Consider the following 24,292-nt stretch of genomic DNA (forward strand, 5'->3'; position numbering starts at 1 on the left):
TGGGCTGTTTTCGGTTGAATGGGAAACGCGTTCGGTTGAATGAGATTCGGTCGAATGGGACACAAGGTTCAAAACACATCACTTTTATCTTGACACCCTCTTGTCTATTAGGCGAATATTAGAGTAATAAAATAAGGAAAAGTAATTAAGGACTGAACGCATGTTTTATCACAAAATCTTTCGCATCACACAAATTAATTTTATTACTGTTAAAATGTTTGATTATAACTTGACATTGACTAGTAGGCGTGCTTAATTGGGGGAGAGGTAATGGCAAAATTTCAATTATTCGATTCGGAGATCCTCGGTACTTTAGTGGGTAGAGGACGGGGAGAATTATTTTTTAGACCTAGCTTGCTTCGGAAGGCATGCGATTGAGGCGAAAAGAGGGAAGATGTTGCCCTCAGTGCTTGGGACGGTTTAGGGTTTAGCTATGCTAAAGAAAAGTCATGGTTTGAATTGAATATTTTAATAAAATGCGTTCTGGTGCGTGAGCTAGCGCATGGTTTAAAAATATTTTTTTACACTACGAGAAATGAGATTCTATGTTTTCAGCCTTTGCTAGTGCTGTAAAGTTGGGTTGTTAAAAAAGTGTACCCCCTTCTTGGTGGCAAAATCTTGGGTCTAACTCTCAAAAAATATCCACCACGTAATATTAAGCTACATAAAGATTAACATTACGATTTCAAAAAAATTTTGATTATAAACACTTCAACAAATCGGCTTTGATACAGCTGTCCATCAAATGAAACCTGAACTTGTGGGTTGCTACAATAAAATCGGATGAATTCTTTGACGATGCCAATGTTTTTCCTTACCTAATACTTCCAAGAGCCTGAAGCGGATCTCTTCTTAAAACGACAAACTTGTTTTTTGTTTATCAGCAGTCACAGTAGCCAATATAAACTCGTATGATAGAACCAATTTATTTTATTTCGCAATTCCTTCAAATTACGAGCTCCGAAGTGATACTGACTTTCGCTTAATCGGTTAAAAGAACATGGTATCTAAAACACTTAGTTACGGAGGTATGGGTTTCCAAAACATTTGACTTTAAAATTGCGTTTTATTGCATTGTTATTTTATAATGACAAAAAAATGCAAATAGGCAAAAATTCGAAGCTCATTAAAGTGTTGATTAGAAAGGCGTATCGGTCAGGAATCTAGAATAATAAGAGGTATGCTCCTTTGTAAACATCACTTTCATGTTTCTTAACAGAACAAACACTATGCTTTTCCCAATTTTAAGTATAACAATAGACTAACACGTACATATGAACATCTTTCTCTAGAATGAAAAATGCATTTTCCGTGTTAAAATGTCAGCGAAGCTTTCTACATCTGAAATTGGATCATTTTCCCAGGTTTCGAATGAATACTTCCGTGTTGAATCTTTAGAATTTTAAACTCAAGTCAATACTATCTACCATAAGCATATCAAACCACCCGTAAGCGTGAATCGGCGGGAAATTAGCCACAGGCATTGTCTAGGTAAAACTCGCGACACAAGTCTTCCTGGTGGCACAAAAGCGAAACTTTATTCAAATCGCGCAAGGAATGCTACCGGAAGCTTGGCAATAAATACAAGGATTAATATATATTTTAAACTTACCTATTATAAGCTCTACCTCTACTAATACTTGTAATCATAACAAACATAGTCATCTGCTAGTGGGGCTAAAACGTGGATTTTTAAGTTCGCGTAATAAAGGCATGCGGCAACCTACACTTTTCTATTTTATTCTTATCCTTTTCATAAGAAACCAGTTGTACTGTGTACACTTATCACTAAGAGTTTTTCCCATTTTCTTTAAAAATTCGAGATAATTTGCTGTTCCTAATCTTAAAACAAAAACCACTTAAGTCTTAAAAGCCCGTACTAAACCGATTACCGCTGCCATTTATTGCAGAAGCAGACGACTGCTTAGATGTCCGGGTTATAAGGTGGTGGGAGAATCGGGAAGGAGAGAATTGCTTCGTTTTCCCTCTAGGTGGCGTAGAACCTCAAATTTCTCTCTGGCGCCCTTGTACAATGGTGATTACCCGTGGTCTTATTGTGAATTGACGCTTACGGGTGGCTTGATATGCTTATGTATCTACTTAAATTTATCATTTTTGATGCATTACTTAAACGTTAAAAGAAAGAATTTCCAGGACTCCCTCAAGTATTACTTAGATATTTCTGAAAAAGATTTGTAGAGTTAAGTCTTAGACCAAAGGATAATTATAAAAAAACGTCTTGGTTTGGACCAAGGCCGAAAAAACAAACGATATGTGTGAGGTTTATCATTTGACTTAAGTTTCAGATATTGCAATTGTTTTAGTTATTTTTATCCATTTAATCCTTAATCAATATTAAATTCAATCAAATGATTTTACTGTTAATCGATCTAGTCCCTCTAAATTAATTGAAAAAATTACATAAGTAGATAGTAAATATTGCCTTTGGGACAGTGGCGTCAGTCAGTGCCAGATGGCACCTATAAATATGGCGTCAATGGACGCCCACAGAATTTTTCCTCTTATGGCGCCAGTGAATCAAACATTTTTCACCCAATCATGTTGTCAGTGAAACGTACATGGCGTCAGTGAATCAATCATGGCGTCAATGTTAGGCTTAGGCGTCAACAGTGGTAAATAACCTTTGTCACACGCGTCATGTTCACTATAAGAACGCGATTGGTCTAAAAAGTGCGCCATGTTTACATGATCAGAAAGTCACGTGACATTAAAGTATAAAAGACGAGGATGGTTTAAAGATAAGGCATTCTACAACCTTCCTTGAAGTACCGATCCAGATCCGAAAAATGTAAGTATAAATTCCTATAAAATCTTAGTGTTATAATCTCGGTCAGCATCCTATTTTATGTGATTACCCTATTTAATGTGAATATTTAGGGATAACTCCAACGTGTTTGAGATTTCCTCAACTAAATCAGTCAGCGTAACGGCAGACTGTAGGATTAGACTAGGAATGACCGATGGTTCAACAGGGATCGTATTAAGCGAGGAGGAATATATGCAACTTTACGGAATGAAGGACTCCATAAACGGATTTTTCGAGAAGGACGACGCTCAACCCACCACGTGCTTTTTCGAGGGATCGATGGACAAGCGAATTCAACTGGTAACTTATCAGGAAAGGAAGATGTTAAATATCCGTCAAGTGATCCAGGGACAAGGAGCGAACTACGGAATCCAATACCCAACTAGGAATGGATTTGCCATAGGACCATTCCTATGGGAGAAGTTACTGGAAAAACACATTCAGGTGACGACATTCATTACCGAAGCGAAACGTGTGGAGAGTGCGATTAAGGGAATAGTAATACAGCAACTAACTGAGGGAATAAAGATTTCGTGCAACGGCTGCATTATCGACCATCCTTCACAATTACAGCATGACTGTATAATGATGGAATGGTGTGAACGTGTAGATGAACATTTTTCTAATGCCGTGTCCAATTTAAATATCGAGATGATAGTTAATATTTTTAATAATTCCACTTTCCTAAGTTTTCAATTCTGTAAGCAAATGGTTTCTCTAAGTGTATGCAACTCTAAAAAATTCTTGTAATACATTGAATTTAAATAATAAACATTCAAATTTAATACTTTTTCATTTACCTAAATATAAGCATATTTCAAATTTTAGGAGTAATTTATATTCAAGTTTAATACTATTTAACTAAATACATAGGCATATTCCGAATTTCAGGAGTTATTTCAATTTAATACTTCTAAATATAAACTTTAGAAATTATTTCAACTTAAACCAATTTCCCTTTATTGATAGGCCTATTTCAAGGATAGGAAATGTAAATAACGAGGTCGGTGAACGTGATTAGAGAAACTCGGATGGTAAATAAACGGCCTATGTCAATAATTAGAAATCATGATAAGCGCTTGTATGAAACTCCAACGCTGAGTGTCGACATGGGATGATAGTTCGAGTTGCAATGTTTGTTTATGCTAGGAAACTTAAAAATAAACAAACTAGATTGAAACTTATAAACTTTAGAAATTATTTCAACTTAAAACAATTTCACTTTATTGATCGGTATATTTCAGGGATAAGAAATGTAAATAACGAGGCCGGTGAACGTGAATAGAGAAACTCGGATGGCAAATAAACGGTCTATGTCAATAATTAGAAATCATGATAAGCGCTTGTATGAAACTCCGACCCTGAGTGTCGACATGGGATGATAGTTCGGGTTACAATTTTTGTTTATGCTAGGAAACTTTTAAATAAACAAACTAGATTGAAACTTGGTGCGAATTTCGAAACATGGCGCGGTTTTCGACTTGGCGCCAACGGAAAAACCCATGTTCGGGCAAAGATTAAATGGACGACGCCAAGAGTATAAAAGCCTGGCACGTGTCTAAACTCAGTCACTTTTGTTCCTGACTTCAGACGAGTTCCAGCCTGCTCCTTAGTTGCTTTATAGTATTTTTCAATACTTGGTAACATTTGCTGTTGGAAGTTATTTTGCAGAGGGTAAGAAAAAAATTTACGGGCTAGTACCGAAATTACTTGTGATTTTTACAAGTACTTGCGTATTTTTTTTTACAAGTACTTGCGTATTTTTACAAGTACTTGCGTATTTTTACAAGTACTTGCGATTTTTCTGAGATTGTCTTTATCATTCTTTGAGAATGTTTAAGTGTAATATTTGTGAGTGTTCCTACCAAGGGAACAGGGAGCTTTTGAGACATAAAAGGGAGAAACACGAGGGTGTTAAATACCCATGCTCGCAATGTCCCGCCGTTTTTACCAGACTTGCGAATTTAACGTTACACGCAGCTGCCCGACACTCTAACTTTAAGGTTCCACACCCCCTCATGAACAATGCGGGTCCATCAACTTCTACCTTTGTCCCATTCTCGGGACCATCAACCTCTACCTTTGTTCCTCCTGTTATCCCATTCTCGGGCCCCTCAACCTCCACCTTTATCCCTCCTGGGACGCAGAGGCCGAAACGGTCCACGTCCGACCCATCCATCCCTGAGACGAAGCGGCCGAAACGGTCCACGTCCAACCCTATCCCTTCCTCTGTTTTCGGCCCCCTTTCCGGCGTCACTCGTAGGGTGTCGTCGGACCTTTCTTCCGAAAATCTAGATGAACTGTCCGACGATGGGAATCGTGCCTTGAACGAGTTCATGAACCGAGAAGAGGGTGTCATCAATGGACCTCTACTGGGAACTCCTCCATCCGCCGTTTGCGAAAATCTGGATGAGCTGTCCGACGATGGAAATCGTGCCCTGAATGAGTTCATGGACCAGGAGGAGGACTTCCCAGCCCTTTCCAGCCAGGAGAACCGCGACATCCATCGCTTTATGGATCAGCAGGAGGGTGGTGGTGGCCAAGAGCAGGAGGAGGAACCCATCGTTGCGTCACCGGAAGTTCCTCTTCACGACGAGCTAGAGGAACTGGAAGTACTCGGTAGGGCTATTTTTTGTGCACGTTTCACACCCGTAGCGACTGAGACAGACGTAGAGCTGTACGTAGGTAGACATAGGGTAGCGATTGAAAATTACTTACGCAATAAACTGGCTAGGGATAGAGGGATTAAGTGGTATTTAACTGTCAGGGCTCGCTACACCCGTCAGTTAGCCGACACTGACGAGGAAGTAGAAAATTTAATTTATCATAGAACCCAAAACCTTGCTATTTTGAACCCCGACGTTATCCCCGGACAGATAGACTTTAGTATTAGGACTCTGAAACGTTTAATGGAGGAGTACGAAGCGCAAGGTAGCGGGTGGGTTCTAGATAAAATTCTCTTCCTGCAGATTAATATCATAGCGTACCTCCCGCTTCACGGGGGTACGTACTTTGAAACCCCTAAAAATCTCCTAGCTAAAAAAGCCCTTTTAAATGTACAAAATACGGACAATAAGTGTTTCTTATGGTCAATTTTGGCACATTTACACCCTGTTAACCATGGAAATGCCCCTCATCGTGTAACAAAGTACCTAGAGTATAGTAATGAATTGGACATGGCCGGTATTACGTTCCCCGTGGAAGTAAATACCGGTAAATTAGCGAATTTCGAACGGGTGAATAACCTTTCGATTAATGTTTTCGGATACGAGAAAGAGGTCTTCCCCCTTTACGTGAGTTCCAACAGAGTTGAGGAACCGCGCCAAGTAGATTTATTGCTATTAACCGAGGGTGAGAAGAAGCATTTCTGCTTAATCCGAAGCATGAGTCGACTTTTAGCAAAGTCATTCACCGCATGCACAAACACGAACTATTACTGTCGTTATTGCTTGCATCGTTTCTCCGGCGTAAACTCGGAGAAGAACTACAGGGAACACATCAAGGAGTGCAGTATACACGGACCCCAGAAGATCGAGATGCCGGTAAAGGAACCTATTCTGGAATTCAAAAACGTCGCATGGCAGCAGAAGGTAAACTAAAACTTTTGTTATTTATCAGGGTATTTTGAATAGCGCGCCAAAAATAGTTTACTAAGGCTGACGTCAGACGGCGCCTACAGCAAGATAAATAAAGCAGACGATAAGATGCATGGGAGAGAGAGAATGTTTTGTTTACATTTTATCTAATGTAGTTTTATTTCTATTTTTCCACAGGTTAAATACGTCATCTATGCCGATTTCGAGTCCATCCTCCGTAAAGTTCACCGATGTGATCCCGATGCCGGCCTCTCTTCAACCACGAAAACTTCGCAGCATATCTCCTGTGGGTTTAGTTATGTCATTGTTAGTCACGAAGGTACAGTCTCTAAACCAGTTACTTATCGAGGGATAGATGCCACGGAAAAGTTTTTAGAAAACCTTTTGCGTGAAGACGCAATTATTCAGCGTAAGATTAAAGATAACGCCCCCATGAATCTATCAGACTTAGAAAAGGCGCAATTCGCCTCGGCCCAATCCTGTTACTTATGTAACAGGTCTTTCACTGTAAATGACTGTAAAGTTCGTGACCACGACCACACTAACGGAGCCTACAGGGGAGCTGCTCATAATTCGTGTAACCTGAAACTGAGGACCCGGAATTTCGTCCCGGTCTTCATGCATAACTTATCTCGTTACGATGCCCATCTTATTATGGACAAAATTGGATTGGTCAAAGATCACGAGATTAAGTGTATCCCCACGAATTCCGAAACATACATTTCGTTTTCTCTGGGTAATTTACGATTCTTAGACTCAATTAGGTTCATGCCGGCATCGCTAGAGACACTCGTATCGAATTTGGCTCGAGGAGGAGCCGATAAGTTCAAGTGTTTAAACTCTGCCTTCAGCTCTGATGAAGTACCGCATCTGCTGAGGAAACAGGTTTACCCCTATGACTACTTCGACTGCGAGACGAAATTCGACGAGACCGAGTTGCCACCCAAGGATGCCTTCTTCAATTCCTTAACTGACGAAGAGGTTAGTGAGGCAGATTATTCTCAAGCTCAAAAGGTTTGGGAAAAATTCCAACTCACTAACCTCGGTGAGTACCATGATTTATATGTTAAGACAGACGTTTTGCTCCTAGCGGATGTTTTTGAAAGTTTCAGGGCTATGTGTCTAGAATATTACAAGTTAGATTGCGCGCACGCATATACAGGTCCTGGTTTCGCTTGGCGAAGCGCACTTCACATGACCCAAGTGAAATTGGAACTACTCCAGGATCCTGATATGCATCTCTTTATTGAGAAGGGTATAAGAGGGGGTGTTTCTCTAATTACGCATAGACTAGCCATAGCCAATAATAAGGATCTCCCCGAAACATTCAACCCGGCAGAACGTAGCTCTTACATCACCTACCTAGACTGTAATAACCTTTACGGCACCGTAATGTGTCATCACCTGCCGATGAGAGGATTTCGATGGATTCAACCATGTCAAGATTTCACTCGTGAAATTATCTTGAATCACCCAGACGATGACCCCCAGGGTTTTATCCTGGAGGTGGATCTTGAGTACCCGGAAAGTTTGCACGAAGAACATAATTGTCTACCCTTAGCACCCGAACGTAGAGTTATTAACGCGGACGAGCTTTCACCGTATTCGATTGAACAGTTGAACAAACTGAAAATTAACGTACATGATAGCCTCCCAAAGTTAGTCCCCTCGCTCTACAATAGGGAGAAATATGTTCTCCACTACCGGAATCTCAAGTTTTACATCGCTAAGGGGATGAAATTGGGGAAAATCCATCGAATACTCGCATTCGAGCAGGGTGCGTGGTTAAAACCATTTATCGAGTTCAACACGGAGAAAAGGAAGCAGGCAGTGAACGACTTTGAGAAAGATTTTTTCAAGTTGGCCAACAATAGGTACGCATCTACGCTACGCTAAGTTATTATTTCACACGTAAACTAATCAAAATTTTTATCTATTAACAGTGTTTTCGGGAAGACGATGGAAAACCTCCGCAACAGGATCAACTTCGATCTTGTCCAGACCCGGGAGATGGCAATCAAGAAAGCCAGTTCACCGACATTCCAGAGGTTCACCATCTTCAGGAACGAACTGGTTGGAATCCATCGTCTAAAGAAATCACTTAAGTTGGACCGACCCATTTACACCGGTTTCGCCATCTTGGACCTCTCAAAGTTGGTCATGTACGACTTCCATTACAACACTATGAAGGCAAAATACGGCGACGACCTCAAACTTCTTTTTACCGACACAGGTACGATTTTTTAAAAACGTTTACTAGATTTAAATCCTTTTTTCTACTTTCAATTTTAAAAAACTAATTAAATGTTTTTACGTATAATTGCAGACAGCCTGACCTATCAGATTTTCACCGACGATTTGCCCCGGGACTTTGCCGAGATGAAGGAGATGTTCGACTTTTCCGCCTACCCCAAGGAACATCCTCTCTTCAGCGAAGAGAACAAGAAGGCCCTCGGAAAGTTCAAGGACGAACTCAACAGCGTCCAGATTCAAGAGTTCTGCGGCTTGAGGCCGAAAATGTACAGCATCTTGTCGGCAAAAGGTGAAAAGAAGACGGCGAAGGGAATCTGTCGTCGCGTCGTCAAAAAGAAGATACGTCACGCTCAATACAAGGAATGCCTGCTTCAACGTAAACTCACCACTGAGGAGATCAAGAGGATAGTCAGTGTTAAACACGAGCTATTTTCCATCACTCAGAAGAAACTCGCCCTTAACCCATGCGATGATAAGAGATTTATCATCGATGGGGTGTCTACATACGCTCATGGTCATTTTAAAATTAAGGAATAATTTCAAATGTATAACTTTCTATAACCCTATCCCCTCCTGGGGGGCGAAGTGGCCGAACCGGTCCACGCCCTCCTCCCATACCCTTTTGGTGCGAAGTGGCCGAATCGGTCCACGCCCAATTTCCTTTTCCTTACCCTTTTCCTTTAAAATTTCATAGTTTAATGTATAATTTATAAGTTTAATTTAATGTATAGTTTCTAAGTTTAATTTAATGTATATATGTATATTTTCAAAGTTTTATTGTATAGTTTTAAGTTGTTTTTTCTCGAATGAGTTTTACTCCGTGACACTACGGTTTCTCATTCAAAATAAAAAAAAAATTTTAAATACAAATTTTCCTCCCCTCTTATTTCATACAACTTAGGCAAACATTTTTTCAGGTTAAGGGGAGGGGGTTGACCGCGTGGCCCTGCCGCGTGCGCGTGTTTAAATTTCCCGCGTGCGCGTGTAGGAATAGGTTCGCGCGCGATTTAAAGAAAAACATACAATTCAATCAAAAAAACTTTATTAAAAATCTCTTATACATAAATTCCGATATCATTTTATCGTTCAAATTCTTATCTTTTACAAATTTTAAGCAAATATTATACATTTTAATACCTCTGCATCTATACAGAGAAAAATATACGCAAAATCCGCCACATGTCCGACTGGAATTTCCTTGAAGTTGTTTAGAATTAAAAGTTACGGTAACGCTGTTTCTTTCTACAAAATCGTTGAATGGAAACATGTCCGGCGGGTTTCCGAAACTATCGAAGAACTCGGTATTTTTGTTACTAGAAAAGTAAATAACAGTCCAATGCTGACCTTCAGTTTCTGAAGAGCCAGTATTTACAATATACAGTGAAGGGAAAAACTTTACTTTCTCGGGTAGCAGGTCAGCTGCAAAAACACCTCGAAACAGATCTTTGGTGAATTTATCCCTTTGCATAATTTTAGTTAATTGTGTAGTGTTCATAATCTTTTAGTTGTAATCGTATATGACAGTTCTGTTCTTATCAATCTCAACCAAATTCTGAAACTCAGAGTAATATAAAACTGTGATAGTCTTGGGCAAGTCCTTGGCGAATTTTAATTCCAATCGCAAGTTACCATTCCTTATCAATTGAAATTGAGAAGTTGAACTACTGAGGTCGGGACTTAAATCAAAAGCAAATATGCAATTCCCATTGGGGAATTCCTCCCGTGAAATGTAGTTCCCCTCGTCCAATAACCATTGAGAGGTTTGAGTAAAAAGATTAGTATAAGATCTCATATATTGACCACCAGAAAAGTTTGGGGTAAGAGGTTTATGTGGAACGCTAGCTCCGTCAAGGTACAAGGCGATATGATTTAAATCATAAGGTTGAAAATTGAAGGGTGACTTTCCGTAATCACCCAAATATGCATTTTGATCTACAAGAGCGAAAAGAACTTTTTTGGGTAGTTGACCCATGAATAAATTATCTCTAACACATATTTTTGTACCACTGTTAATTGAGAATGAGTTACATTCCGTGCGAATAATCGGGTATTTCATGGTTGCCAGTTCCAAACATTTAGCGTGGGCGATTAACACTTCCGATGGTAATTTTACTTTACGAACGTACAGGGATGCTAACTCGTAAACCACTTTCCATTTAACTGCACCGTCTGCATGCACGCAAAATTCGTTTGGACTTTTAACAAACTTGAATTTGAGATCCGTTAAATTTGGGAAGTATCGAGGTTGTTGACAAAGATCCAAGTGTACAGTTCCTACCATATCTATTGTTCCTTTTCTAGCAAAGGCCGCTCGTGTTTTAAACCCTTCGTTATCGTCCAAAACGTCAAATTTTCCGGCCGTGTCTTTGTAAAACATTGAACTAGTAAGAAAACTAGTTTTGGCGGGTCCTCCGAATGTCACCGCCGTTTGAAACATGGCCTTGTAAGGGTAGTTTTGCGGCGATGGTGTGACCGATCTCTCTTGAGCTGAAAGGTGTACTTCGCTGAAAAGACTATGCAGGAAATTATTTACCGGTCCAACTTTATCAGCAGCTGCTGGGATTGTTTTTCCATCGGCCGGGTTGACAATCCTGACTTGGAGATGTAGTAAAGTCTTGGACAAGTCCAAATACGCGTCGGAACTACCAGCCACGGTAAACGTGATTGTCGAATTTTCGTTAATGTTAGAGATGGGGCTGTATTCGACCCATTCTCCACTCAGAATACTGGTATTGGTAAGGGGTATGTCGAAAAGTTCAACTTCGGAGCCGACCGACCCATGCGAACCTGGATGGACATGTGTCATTATATTTTTCAGGTAAAAATATCTGGATGATTAAAGGACGTTGCTTTCCTCTTTCTTGCCGAGGCTGAACTGACGAGTGATCTAGACCTGCGTTTCCTTTTATTACCATTCCCCGTCATTTTTCGGATTTCTTCCGCCGCACTAAGGGCGACGTCTTTAGCCGCGGCTTTTCCATGAGATTTTACGGATGCTTTCACGTTTACACCGTTTGCCACGTCGGCCACGACCTTTGCACCTGTGTTCAAAAATTTTTTCCCGAGGTAACTGGCACCCCGTTTGAGTAGAGGTATTGCCCGGCGAAAGGCCGATGAAATGAAGTTTCCCAATCCGTACCCGTGTTGCACCGGAAGTCCCCTGTATACCGCTAAAGAATTACCAATTTGGGAATGAAAGTGTTTATAATAATCAAATTTTCCGCCATGTCCGATCTGGTTTAGAAAGTGTTGATCGTAGTCCGATTGGTTAAAGGACATATTCGATTTGACGACGTTCCTCATCTAAATCTTCAAGTGTAAATGACACGAGGACCTGTTTTACCTTCTAATTTATAATGGTGACCACATTCTACGGGGTCTAAAGTGTAGAGTAACGTGAACTCTTCCTCTCACGAAATCTATGGGGGTACCAAGCTCACTCATTATGTTAATTTCAATTGACTGGAAAGTATTGCAGGCGAGGGGGAGGTAGTGCGGTCTAGGGAAATCTTTGTCTACCGTTTCTCCGTCATTACCCTGCACGCTAACGATTCTTAGTAGAGGTATGTGCACATCTCCCACGGGTCTAGACTCGACCACGTCGCTATAAACAAAGAGTGAATGAAGTCCCGCGTCGAGGTCAAAGGGGTACGTGGCTATGGTAGACTGGGAAAAAGTCGTTGATTCCGTGGAATCTTTCGAAAATCCGAGAATAACAGCTAACTCCCCCGGTATAGTTAACAAATAATCCTCTTTGAGAGAAATTTGTACTCTTCGTATGCGCTTTATGTAACTAAAGGAATACTTGAGCTGGGCGGGAATTGAAGGTTCACGCGTAATAACGCCCGCCACGTCATCCTCGACGTAGTTAAGTTGCTCGATAAGGTCCTGGATATTACCATAATATCCGGCGGGTAACTCTATGATTGTAGAATATACTACTCTACCATTACTCACGAGTATAAGCGAGCATGTCCTACTCAAATTATCCCAAGTGTGCGGGTAGCTAATTTCCGCTAAGCCTACTTCGTAAAATCCCTGTAATTTTACGGGTTCGGGGAGGTACGTCCGGAATTTACTTCTCGTATTGTCGGGGAAATACCTCATCGACGAGTCGGAAGGTAAAGTGATGTAAAAGCTCATACTATATCTATTTCCTGAACCCAACTGTCAAAAGACGGAGAGTATCCTTTCCAACGTACTAGCTTCTCTAGCGTCCCGTCGGGTCTGCGACGTTTCCTCAATATCTTTTCTATTTTAAACACGCTAGAATTTAGGTCTTTACCCACTTTCTGTAATTGTTCCTTGTAAAAAATACCAGTAATCGGTTCCGAATTCAAATCCTGGATCCTATACACCGGTGGACTACGAGGTAATCTCTCCACCACTTTGAAAAGTTCTTCCGACCACGTGGGCAAGTAACCCTTCTCGAAAATATTCTTATGTTTGCTTATCCGGACTACGTCACCAATATCGTAAGGATACTTTAATGGTGGGGAGAAGTCTATATCGCCGTAAAGGTTTTCCCATACCCGTCTCGATGTTTCGGGTGTGACTTCAACGGGTTTACACTTTATGGATCGGTGATAATTGTTATTATAAGCTTGAACCATGTCTTTAAGAGCGTCAATGTACTTATAGGGATTGTTTTCCGTGAAATACCGATACATGCGACTTTTTAGAGTTCTGTTGAACCTTTCAACTATCGTAGCCTTCTGTTCGGAATCCGGGGCAAAGAACTCAATCCCCCTTCTTTTCAACTCTCTCTGAACATCCCTGCATATGAACTCATTACCGTGGTCACTTTGCACTCGCTTCGGTGAGCGACCGGACTCGAGAATAGCCTTAAAAGCCCTAAGGATGGTTGGTCCTTTCTTGTCCTTGGTAGCCACCACAAAGGCGTATTTACTGAAAACGTCAATGCAGCACAGGAGGTATCTGAACCCTTTATTGTGACGAGTTAGGTTCTTCAAATCAGCTAAATCAATCTGCCACTGCTCATCGATCCCATAAACTATTGTCCTATTTCTCTTAAAGTTTTTTCTAGCATTCCTGTGTAATGTATACGTATCTTGTGTTTTTAAAAATGTCTCCACGTCTTTTACCGTAACCTTTAACCCCGCCTCTTTAGCCGCTCGGTATAGCCCGAGAACACTTCCATATGAACCCGGGTCAGAAACATTAGAATAAATCTCTTTTAGTCTATCCATTAAGGGTGCAGTTGGTTACACTATGATAATGCCTGAAGAGAAAATCGCTAACCTCTATAATTAGGAATATGGCAATTACTAAAACCACAGTTAAAATTTTAGGAGATTTAAAAAATGTGTCTACTAGGTTGGCTAACACCACAAAAGTACCCACCTGATTATCACAACCTTCCATATCGGAATACTTAAAATGAATGAAACGTGGAATGTAAATGAATCGTATTTTATTTAAAACAAGTGCTACAAGTTTATCCAATTTCCGAAACCCTCACCAGTCTGAGCGGGCAAATAATAATCCTCCTTCACTTCTTCTTTCTCCACTTTTTCTTTCTTCGCTTCACTTTTTTCAGGCGGGGGTGGGTCTGTTTTTCTAATTTTAATTAATGTTCTTGGTACATTAACCGTATACAAACGTTGGTAAAACTGTGGGGCACCAATGACGGACGACTGTTTTTTAGAACTCTTCGCGGTATAAGCTAATAAATCAATTATATTTGAACCGATGATTTTACGGTTCTCATATATTAACTCTCCGGCGTGTGTCCATCTTATTTTTGATATACGGTCAATCCATTTGTACAAGTTCAAACAATCAGCTGCGCTATAGGAAGGAACCGAAGAGACGATTTCAGGACCCCAATTCCGGTTTTTTGCTGGTTTTACTTTCGCCCTTTTCACCGTTTTACTAATTTCCCTCGAAAGTACGTGGTTATATCTTAATAGTTTATCAGTATCGTTTAATTTAGTATCGTTTATGATGGATTTCAACTTATCCTCCTTATCCAACTCCATTGAAGTGTCGACTTTTAAACCGCTATTTGAATTTAACCTATTATACGTTTCTTCGGAAATTAATAACATTTTTCGCGCCATTTTTACTTTATAGCTCGACTTATAGCCGCACCTGCTACTGAACTAATGATAGATAGTAACGGTCCGAGAAGTAAAGGGATGAAACCTCCGTTTTGAATTAATAGTTTCCTTTTCTTTGAAGGGAGTATGTTGGACGTAACCTTTCTTATAACGTGTCGATGTTTCTTCAACCGCTCCTTCTCCTCCACTGAAAGAGGGACATTGCCCCGTAGGATATTTATACAACACTCGACAATAGATTTAATCGCTTCTTTATTGGCAAATTTAATTGCGGCATTTCTTTGACATGAGTTACAATTTGCAATATATTTTAAAAAATTTAAATTATCGTCGACTCGTTTTGACGGAGCCATTCCGCTAGTTTGGACGCCTTCACCAAGGTACAGTTGTTGCTGTCCCTATGAAAAGTGCAAGCCCTGGGGGTATCGCACTCGATACTTGATAATCTCGGGCAACCGTAGTCTTCGGCGTTGATAACTTCGCACCCTAAGAACCTTGATAGGGTTTCGGCCTTCTCCGCTCCTTTCGTCACGTATGACGATGCTCTAGCTCGAATATAGTCGGCGGCCTCCTGCGTCGTCTCGTATGGGTAGTCTCCCTCCTCGAATGCTAGATCGCAAGTGTTCCTTGAGAGCCACCTGCATTGCCTTTTATCCTTGACGGATAACTCTGAGAACTTGCATGGGGATTGGAAGATCCAGACTTCGTGGACGTCGGTCTCCTTCACGTACATCGTCAGCTCCTTGATTACCCATCGTCCCTTAATCCGGAAAATATTCGCTTCAAGGATGGCCGTCATTTCGGTATGAACAGTGCTGCTTGTTGACCTGGAAGTATACCTGTTCTTAGACGGTGGTTATCTAGGGTGTTAGCCTTAAGGTCTACAAATAGATATCCGTAAGGTTCCAAAGTCGCCTGTCTAAAAGAGTCTACCACGTATTTACTATTTCCCGGCGAAATTTGTTTTGCAAGATGGATAATGGCCGACTGATCACGTGGTGTTTTAAATATAACCAAGTAATGGGCATTTAAGTTTAAGGTACGAATTTCCTTCCCGGGATAATAAAAATTCTGCATTAAAATTAAAACTGAGGTATTCCTATGGTGCGAGCCCCTAATGAATAGATTCGTCACGTCCTTATTATTCGCTATTTCACATAGTAGGTCGTCTAATATAACGAAGTTCCTCACACTAGCATCTAGGGTGTTAACATCTAATAAACCCTCGTGAAATTCTACACTCGGAGTATGGGATAGTATAGCACCGTATAGTTTCGACTGATACTCCGTGTAACACCAAATTATTCTTTCGGGGGTGGGCGAAATACATATATCCTTATGCTTAATTAATTCTCCTACGAAAACACTTTTCCCACAGCCGGTGACTCCAGCCACTAGTCCGGTAAAGGGGTGTTGCATACTTAAATCCATATCGATAAATGCGGGAGGAATTAACTACCGTAAACTTATATTTAAAGAAATTTATACTTACATTTTTCGGATCTGGATCGGTACTTCAAGGATGGATGTAGAATGCCTTATCTTTAAACCGTCCTCGTCTTTTATACTTTAATGTCACGTGACTTTCTGACCATGTAAACATGGCGCACTTTTTAGACCAATCGCGTTCTTATAGTGAACATGACGCGTGTGACAAAGGTTATTTACCACTGTTGACGCCTAAGCCTAACATTGACGCCATGATTGATTCACTGACGCCATGTACGTTTCACTGACAACATGATTGGGTGAAAAATGTTTGATTCACTGGCGCCATAAGAGGAAAAATTCTGTGGGCGTCCATTGACGCCATATTTATAGGTGCCATCTGGCACTGACTGACGCCACTGTCCCAAAGGCAATATTTACTATCTACTTACATATCTACGCTTTTTCAAGAACAATTACATTTTCCGAAAACATTTTATCATGAAATTAATTATTTTGAAGGGAGTACGTGTTGAGCTATCAACATAGAATATTTGAAATATTCTATTGACTTTCTAAAAAGAGCAAGCGAACTTTGACATAATTCGAAAGGAAAATGTAAAAATTTAATCGAAATGCTACATTTCTATTGTCGCCTCTATGAAGAAAACATTGCACTGCAATTTTCCTCTCCGTGCTTTAGAATTTCTTGGTCATAACTCAGTCTTCATTTGAAACGTCACCACCCCTTTCTACATTGTTGGCGCTACTTGTACACCGGTTACGTATTACGCGTAATCATTTTAGCACGCTTAAAGACCATTTCGGAAAACATACAGGGGCGAGGCCACCATTGGGGTATTATCCCTCGCACCAAGGGTCACCGCCAGACGGAGTCAATTCGCTCTGCCTATAGCGGTGCTTCTAGGCGAGAGAGAGAAGACCCCAATGGCGGCATCACCCTTGTGTTTTAGTTTCTCTGTATGTAATTTCTAAAATGGTCTACTCACTTACAAATGTACACAAATTACACTGAGAGATCGGTCCTTCAGGCGCTAGTGAGTGACAAGCCACAACCATAATCATTCATGTACAGGAATGTTTTATAGTTTTAGGTTATTAAGGTTGGCGGGCAAGTCCGGAGAGTCACTAATGTGAAAAGGTTTCGAACTATATGGTATTATTGGCTGAGTGTGTTGCGACGGCTCAGATGACCCATACACTTGAACCACTGGTGCTTTTAAAAATTTTTATATTGGGAAAATAGAGGAAGGGGGGTCGGAGTAAAGTGTGACCTTCGCATAACTGGTAATGAATAATGCGTATACCCATATTATTTCCGCATGAAATGAATATAACAAGTCATTGGTACTGAGAAGTATTTCTTTTTATGTAATCTTTACCCTTACCTTTGGTTATATCAGAAGTAAGATAAGGGACTAGAAGTAACGAGGTAACCAAACTCTTCACTTGGTGATGGAAGCGGCATAAAATCGTCAAATTTGTTCACTAGTGCTAGGCTCTATTACCAATGCTAGGGCACTTTAATTCTAGTCCCTTATCTTACTGCTGGTTATATTTATACCGATATCAAAAACGGATTTATGGGATAAGAACGTCGGAGTTAGCGAATTCACTCCCCATCCTCGCATACTTTATTGAGAAACTTCGTCTGCTTATATTTTGACTCCACCCACAAATTCTGTATATAGCTACTTCTAGAGATCGAATTTGTGGGTGGAGTCAAAATATAAGCAGACGAAGTTTCTCAATAAAGTATGCGAGGATGGTACTAGAGGCTAAAGCTATGATCCGACGTTCTTATCCCATAAATCCGTTTTTGCCGATATCATATTTTTCCTGTGCTACAGAGAGCCACCTACTAAACGAAACCACACAGGATAAGCATTGTTGCTTTGTCTCAAGAAGACGACATTAGTTTGAGAAAAAAAGTTCTTTATCATATTTTCTCTAAAATCAGTCTTCTCAGAAACTTACTACAGATTTAAACTTTTTTGGTGCAAACTTGAAAATTTGTTAAGCCAACAACAATTAAAACTATGCCCGTCAAGGTTCTTACAAGTTAGTGAGCAACGACACGAAATCCCTTCAAAATAATTAATTTCATGATAAAATGTTTTCGGAAAATGTAATTGTTCTTGAAAAAGCGTAGATATGTAATTTTTTCAATTAATTTAGAGGGACTAGATCGATTAACAGTAAAATCATTTGATTGAATTTAATATTGATTAAGGATTAAATGGATAAAAATAACTAAAACAATTGCAATATCTGAAACTTCAGTCAAATGATAAACCTCACACATATCGTTTGTTTTTCGGCCTTGGTCCAAAACAAGACGTTTTTTTATAATATCTGTCACTTCAGTCTTATTGTAATTAAAATTTGAATAATTTTATTTTTGCTTTACCGTCATACATTTGGGGTTGATCTATTTCTAATTGCTTAAAGAAGTACTTAAGTATCGTTAATTACATTTAACTTATATTCAAAAACATTGATTTCGATAAGCAAATAATGTTGTACTTTATTTATTAAAGAAGTTTAAAAACGACGGTATTTGAAATATGGACAGTGTTGTCGAGATCAGACCAACAGCTTCCTTTATGTAAAACCCCCAATACTGCCAACGGGAGATGTCATACTAAATTATACAGGGTGTAAATAAATGTTTAGAATTCATGTTTCATTGTATGCCTGAATGCAACAAAATATATTAAAGCACAGTCCTACGATTAGTCTTAGTCTCTTAGAACCTGGGTCTCAAATTGCAACCTCTAAACTGTTTGGTAAACAACTCAACGTAAATATTCAAAGTGTCTACCATTGTCCGTGTCTTACATTACTTTTGCAACCACTAAACTCATGACGCATGGTAAGACAAATGGTATTGCCGTTAAGGCTTGATGTAGGGGGATATGATTATGCCGGTAGTAATGCCCTTGTAAACTGGCACGAACAGTAGAATGGTTTAGTGCAACTTCATGTTCCACCGCTCTACTACTAGCATGAGATTGGCTTCAAAACTATCTACGATGTCAAAGTCTCTATCCTCATTACAGACTATACAGTCTCTTCTACGTTCACGATCTTGCACTACCGAAATCACGAAGGTGCTCGCACCCAAATGTTGTCGGTGTGGAGACCGTTCGGCATAAAGCACTGCCTTTAGTTGAACGTTACCGCGACCTTCACCCAAAATAAACGTGCTGTCCAATTTGTCTTGGTTAGAATAGGTTGGCATTTTGCTAGGAAACGAGACTAACTACTGTAATTCTACTACTTAGTTGCGACACTGAAAGACCCTGTATATCTAAAGAGACCGGAAGTTCCTCAAAGTTTTCAAAGATTGCCAGCTTGAGCAGGTCATGGTGTGTATAATGGTGAAGGTCGCTTTAACGTTCGACACGTGACACCACGGTATGTTTGGGCCTCCAATGTCCTGACCCGATAGGTCCAAACAATTACCATCTTGGTTTTTCGGATCAGTGTTGCGGTATTGCTGGTCCCATTAGAAATACAAGGTCTGTAGTGTTACAATTGTAACAATACGTCTGTTAAAAAGGCACAAATACTGTTAAAAAACCATTGTAATAATGGTTGGCTAATTTTTAAACACCCCTAACCTTAAACTTTGGACAAAATAAGGAAAACATAAAGGTTTCTTTGGGAATAACTTTGAAGAAGGTCCGAGTTGTCTGTGGAACCGAGAAAAAAGGCCGTAGTTAAAAGTAATCGTCGTTACGTAGCAGTTAGGATCGAATTTAATTAGTCTCGTCTCTTAACAAAATGCCAGTGTATTCAAACCAGGGCAAATTGAGCATGATGTTTACGAGGATTACCTAAGACGGCAAAACCTTTGCGTGAACTAATTGAAGTCGATCCATTATTTTTTAGAAAGGTACTGTTCTCTGACGAGGCTATTTAGGGATGGTACCTTAAACCTTCATAACGTGCATTTTTGGGAGGGCATTCTTGGAAACCAAATTATCGGACCCTTTTTCTTGATAAGAAAATCTCTGAAGGCATTTAATTGGACTTCCTGCGTCATGAGTTCGTTGCTTGAAAAGTTTTTGCAAGACATGGGCAGATGTAGAGTGCCTGCACCGCAATGGTAATCACATTGAACATTTACGTTGACGTTGATGTGTACCAAACAGATTAGAGGTTGTAATTTGAGGCCCAAATTCCAAGACTAATCGCAAGACTGTGCTTTAAAATTTTCTGTTGCTCCCCCCCACTTGACTGGTATGCTAGGTGATATTTCAGAAGAAGAAAATTTATTGAATTAGGGAAAACGAGAGATGGCTAGCGATGTGGCTTAGTTATGGGCTAGACGCCCTTGTTTTATTGGTAACATTATTACATTGAATGTTGCCAGATTAAATTGTTGCTGGTGATTTTGCGAACTATGTTAATGATATATTAAAATTAGGCCTGTGCGAGTACTCTACTCGAGACTCGAAAATCAAAATTTTAGGACTTGAAAATTATTTCGAGTCCTTTAAAATCTTCACTATTGGACTCGAGGAGGACTCGAACCGAGACCGGACACCTTATCAAGTCCAAAAATATTTTCTCGGTGACACAGAATTTTAAGTAGAGTGCCGCATCTAGTGGGGTTTAATCGATTTAAAGTTTAGAATAGACCGGTGATTGGACAAAACTTTGATTTCAGCTAACCAGAACCAAAAGTTAAAATTATTGTTACTCCGCGTCATTTTCGTCGTGAAATTTATACTTTGCTAGTAAAATTTATCCTTATTAGAAATTAATTTATTATAATTCTTGTATTATTAATTATGTAAAATTAAAGTAAGTAAATTAAAATAAAAATAGTATTAATAGAAATTATTTAATAGGACTCGAGCGGGACTTGCCATAAATTATCAGGACTCGACACTGGACTTGAAACCTAGTTCTTAAGCTGACTTAAGGACTCGAGGACTCGATACCAATTAAAAGACTCGACTCGAGATTCTATGAGAGCTTTTTTAAGGACTCGAGACTCGACTCGAACCCTAAAAAACTGGACTCGCACAGGCCTAATTAAAATTTAAATGGAAAAGTTTCATTTTGACACATTCCTTACCCTAAAATTTTGAATTTGGAGCCTATTAATATATTATAGTGATAATGTAATTAATTTTAGTGTTAAATAGGAAAACATTTAGGCTGAAAGAACAACTCGCGTAGTTTGATCTTATTTTATTATTTCAGTTAAGAGTTATCTAAAGTTACCCAAAAAACGTATTGTTTTCGATTAATTTCACGTTAAATATGGTTATTAAGTTGAAATTAACGGCTTATCTTCTTTTACTAGTCTTATTTCTGTTTATTAAACGAGTTTGAACAGAAATTCTCCCTAGCTGCAAACTTTAGAGGCGTGACTGTTTGACTCTTGCGGAACAATCACTATTTTGCCCCAAAACTTTTAAATATCGCTCCTTTTCAATGGCTCTCTTTTCAAAATGGGGAAAAATGCTTTTAAATGGCAATTTAATTAATCGTAAGAATTAAACAGGAAAGTGGAGGCTGGGTGAAAGATAAGTGTAGTTTTAATTTTAATTTGTTAGTTTAATTATAAGGTATCCATGAATTTACCCAAAACATTCGTATTTTGGGTTAATTTCACATTAATTATACTTGATCGAGTTTAATTTAACGGCTTATCTTGTTAATCTAGTGTGGATTTAGTTTATAATACAAGTAGTATGCGCTTTTGATATATTTTAATGATCATTTAAATTAATTTGAAAGTGAAATAGGAAACTACTGTGGCTGTACGAAAAACTTGTGAGGTTTTAATCTTAATTTGAGCGTGGTTCGTGAGAGTGGATTAAGCTTAAAATTTATTTGAATTTTTTACCCTAATTGCAATGTTTAGTGCAGTTTAATATTTTTGCCATATATTCATCATTATGGTACCCTAAACTTTTTAATTTCGCGGCAATTAATGTACTTTAAAGATAATTTAAATTAACTTAAGTGTGAACTAGAAAATATTGGGCTTTACCAATGGCTTGGGTAGTTTTAATCATAATTAAACAGTTTATTTAAAAGTTATTTGAGCTTTTATCCAAAAATGTATATTTTGGTTTAATTTCACGTTAATTATATTAAATTGAGTTAAAATTAACGTAGGATTGTGTTTTGGCAGTGTACATTTAGGTTATAAAATGAGTTTAAATGTATGCATCACCTTAATTGCAATTTTTAGTGGAGTTTTCGATTCTCATTTTACGCTAAACTTTTGAATTTCGCGCCTATTAATGTACTTTGGAGATAATTTAAATTAGATTGAGTGTGAAAGAGAAAACATGGGGCTTTACCAACGGCTAGGGTAGATACAATCTTAATCAAGAACATCATTTAAGAGTTATCGGAGTTTTCATCCAAAAAATGTATATTTGGGGTTTAATTTCACGTTAATTATACTTAATTACGTTGAAATTGACTTGTCGTCAGTGCTCATTAAGCTTATCAAATGACTTTCAACAATTAATTCACCTTAATTCTAATGTTTAGAGGAGTTTTTGATTATTTCCAACACATTGCGTTCAATTTTTATCCTGTGCTAGGTTTGTGGCAAAGATTATCTATACAATATGTTAATGAATGATGTTATTCTATAGTTTAGCTTGAATACCAGTAATTAAATCAAATACCTATACAATTCATAGCAATTTAAACCAATAAAGAAACGGCAATGTGGACTGTGGAAATAGCAAACAACGTAACCCTCCGTTTCTAACGTGGTTACGTTGAGAGAATCTGTGTTGTAAACCTGAAAATTATTTCACTAATTAAATTATATAACGACACTGTCCTCCTGCATTAACCAGTACCACTGTTACTTATGAATTAAACAATCGACTGTTGGTAACAAATAGTTTATAAAATGATAACGTAACATCACAGTATGACTGATTCAATAGGATCAAAATTGTTTTAACGAATAATCTGGTCCTCTACATTGGTTTAGTTTCAGGAATTATATCACACACCTTCACAATTAGTAGCATTTTAGTGAGATTAACAAATAATGAAACCGAGTATACCTGTCCTCAAATGAGAATGTTGAAGCGCCAACAAACAGTCATGATGAATACAGTATTAAGTTACGTAGCGTAAAACGGTAACCTAGGCCCTAGGGTTAGGATTTGTAGCATGAATCGAAGCAGACTGCGTATTTTTGTAATTCCAAATTTCCAATCCAAAACAGTGCTGGAAATAAGCTTTCTTATAATCTTTAAAAGGAAAGACACTATATTACATAGACAAACTAAAACTTAAGCCTTGGCCGTAAAGAACGTCGAAAAGCTTACTTTAAATGATATAAAAACCTCTATTAACTGTAATTATTTACCTGAATTACTTTTCTAGACGTAAATTCGACCTGATAACGACGTATTTCTTATTAAGGGTGCTACAGTTAATTAGAAAATACATATAAAGGTGCTCAAGCTCGGATGAAATACCAAAGTAATTGGTTAGGGTCTACTGCTAAGAAATTAGGAAAATCAGCAAGAAACCCAACATTTGAAATTTGTCAACGTAACTTGTTAGCACCCACAAACCTAGGCCCTTCTAGTTTTCAACGAGAACGAAATGAAGAAATAGGTTTAAGCGCGCTATAAGGTTAGGCTGACTTCTGACCCAAAAGTAATTTTTTGACGTACTATCTTAATTAGTTAAATTACAAAAATTAGAATTCATTAATTAAAAATCGAAACACGTAAGTTTCCCATTTAAGAAATGCTTGTTAATTTAGAAGTATTCCGAAAACTAACTTCGCTATACTTTTTCCGTATGGCCTGCCACAATTGCCTTAAAAACCCGAAATTTTTTTAATGCTTTTTCTACCCTAAAAACTGTGAATTTTCTTTTAACATTACGGAAGGGTGTCATGTCATATCTACAAGGGCCTACCGGCCCTGTAGAATAAGATAACTGGAAGTTCTGCAATATTTTAGGAAAATAAGGTGATGATAAACACGTGAGACAAAACCCTTTCATTTCTTCAGCATAAGATCTACCTTTTTTATATTTACAATGAGTCTATGAAATGAAAGTCATTAGAG

At 38.7% G+C, this 24,292-nt stretch overlaps 3 protein-coding genes and 1 long non-coding RNA gene across 7 annotated transcripts; 1 reads left to right on the forward strand and 3 right to left on the reverse strand.

The window, feature by feature from the left end:
• The first annotated feature begins 2,599 nt into the window (after window positions 1–2,599).
• Window positions 2,600–9,441, forward strand: LOC149673140 (uncharacterized). The gene is made up of 6 exons (XM_089840217.1): window positions 2,600–2,610; window positions 2,899–3,407; window positions 4,697–6,417; window positions 6,601–8,297; window positions 8,367–8,656; window positions 8,750–9,441. Exons 1-6 carry the CDS (start codon window positions 2,600–2,602, stop codon window positions 9,211–9,213), a joined length of 4,692 nt encoding a protein of 1,563 aa, XP_089696343.1. The 3' UTR covers window positions 9,214–9,441.
• A 736-nt stretch (window positions 9,442–10,177) lies between these two features.
• On the reverse strand, window positions 10,178–11,955 carry LOC149673141 (uncharacterized protein F54H12.2-like). Its single transcript, XM_089840218.1, has 2 exons — window positions 11,589–11,955; window positions 10,178–11,463 (listed from the first exon to the last, which is right to left on the reverse strand). The coding sequence occupies exons 1-2, from the start codon at window positions 11,953–11,955 to the stop codon at window positions 10,178–10,180; spliced, it is 1,653 nt and encodes a 550-aa protein (XP_089696344.1).
• Window positions 11,956–12,815: 860 nt separating this feature from the next.
• LOC149673142 (uncharacterized) lies at window positions 12,816–13,886 on the reverse strand. The gene has a single exon (XM_089840219.1). The coding sequence runs from the start codon at window positions 13,884–13,886 to the stop codon at window positions 12,816–12,818; it is 1,071 nt and encodes a 356-aa protein (XP_089696345.1).
• Window positions 13,887–18,527: 4,641 nt separating this feature from the next.
• On the reverse strand, window positions 18,528–23,783 carry LOC149673143 (uncharacterized). 4 transcript variants are annotated; one of them, XR_016367099.1, is made up of 6 exons: window positions 23,578–23,783; window positions 23,270–23,435; window positions 22,877–22,995; window positions 22,719–22,807; window positions 19,835–20,461; window positions 18,528–19,762 (listed from the first exon to the last, which is right to left on the reverse strand). It is a non-coding gene; the product is annotated as an uncharacterized LOC149673143 (long non-coding RNA). The 4 variants fall into 4 exon arrangements; XR_016367100.1 differs by lacking the exon at window positions 23,578–23,783 and having other exon boundaries at window positions 19,835–19,906; window positions 20,146–20,461; window positions 23,270–23,466; XR_016367098.1 differs by lacking the exon at window positions 23,578–23,783 and having other exon boundaries at window positions 23,270–23,466.
• Window positions 23,784–24,292: the final 509 nt, after the last annotated feature.

Source organism: Phalangium opilio, unplaced genomic scaffold (genome assembly GCF_054372755.1).
Source record: "Phalangium opilio isolate 3A_F unplaced genomic scaffold, DU_Popi_V2 ptg000053l_1, whole genome shotgun sequence".
NCBI lineage: Eukaryota > Metazoa > Arthropoda > Arachnida > Opiliones > Phalangiidae > Phalangium > Phalangium opilio.

What these genes read in the sequence shown, in the direction of transcription:
- LOC149673142 (XM_089840219.1), bottom strand. Translation starts at nt 13,886, where the DNA reads ATGGATAGACTAAAAGAGATTTATTCTAATGTTTCTGACCCGGGTTCA.
- LOC149673140 (XM_089840217.1), top strand. An exon ending in TTCAAGTTGGCCAACAATAG is followed by an intron (nt 8,298 to 8,366) that starts GTACGCATCTAC and finishes ATCTATTAACAG; the next exon opens with TGTTTTCGGGAAGACGATGG. An exon ending in ACTTCTTTTTACCGACACAG is followed by an intron (nt 8,657 to 8,749) that starts GTACGATTTTTT and finishes GTATAATTGCAG; the next exon opens with ACAGCCTGACCTATCAGATT.
- LOC149673141 (XM_089840218.1), bottom strand. Translation starts at nt 11,955, where the DNA reads ATGTCCTTTAACCAATCGGACTACGATCAACACTTTCTAAACCAGATC. An exon ending in CCGAAAAATGACGGGGAATG is followed by an intron (nt 11,464 to 11,588) that starts GTAATAAAAGGA and finishes ATGTCCATCCAG; the next exon opens with GTTCGCATGGGTCGGTCGGC.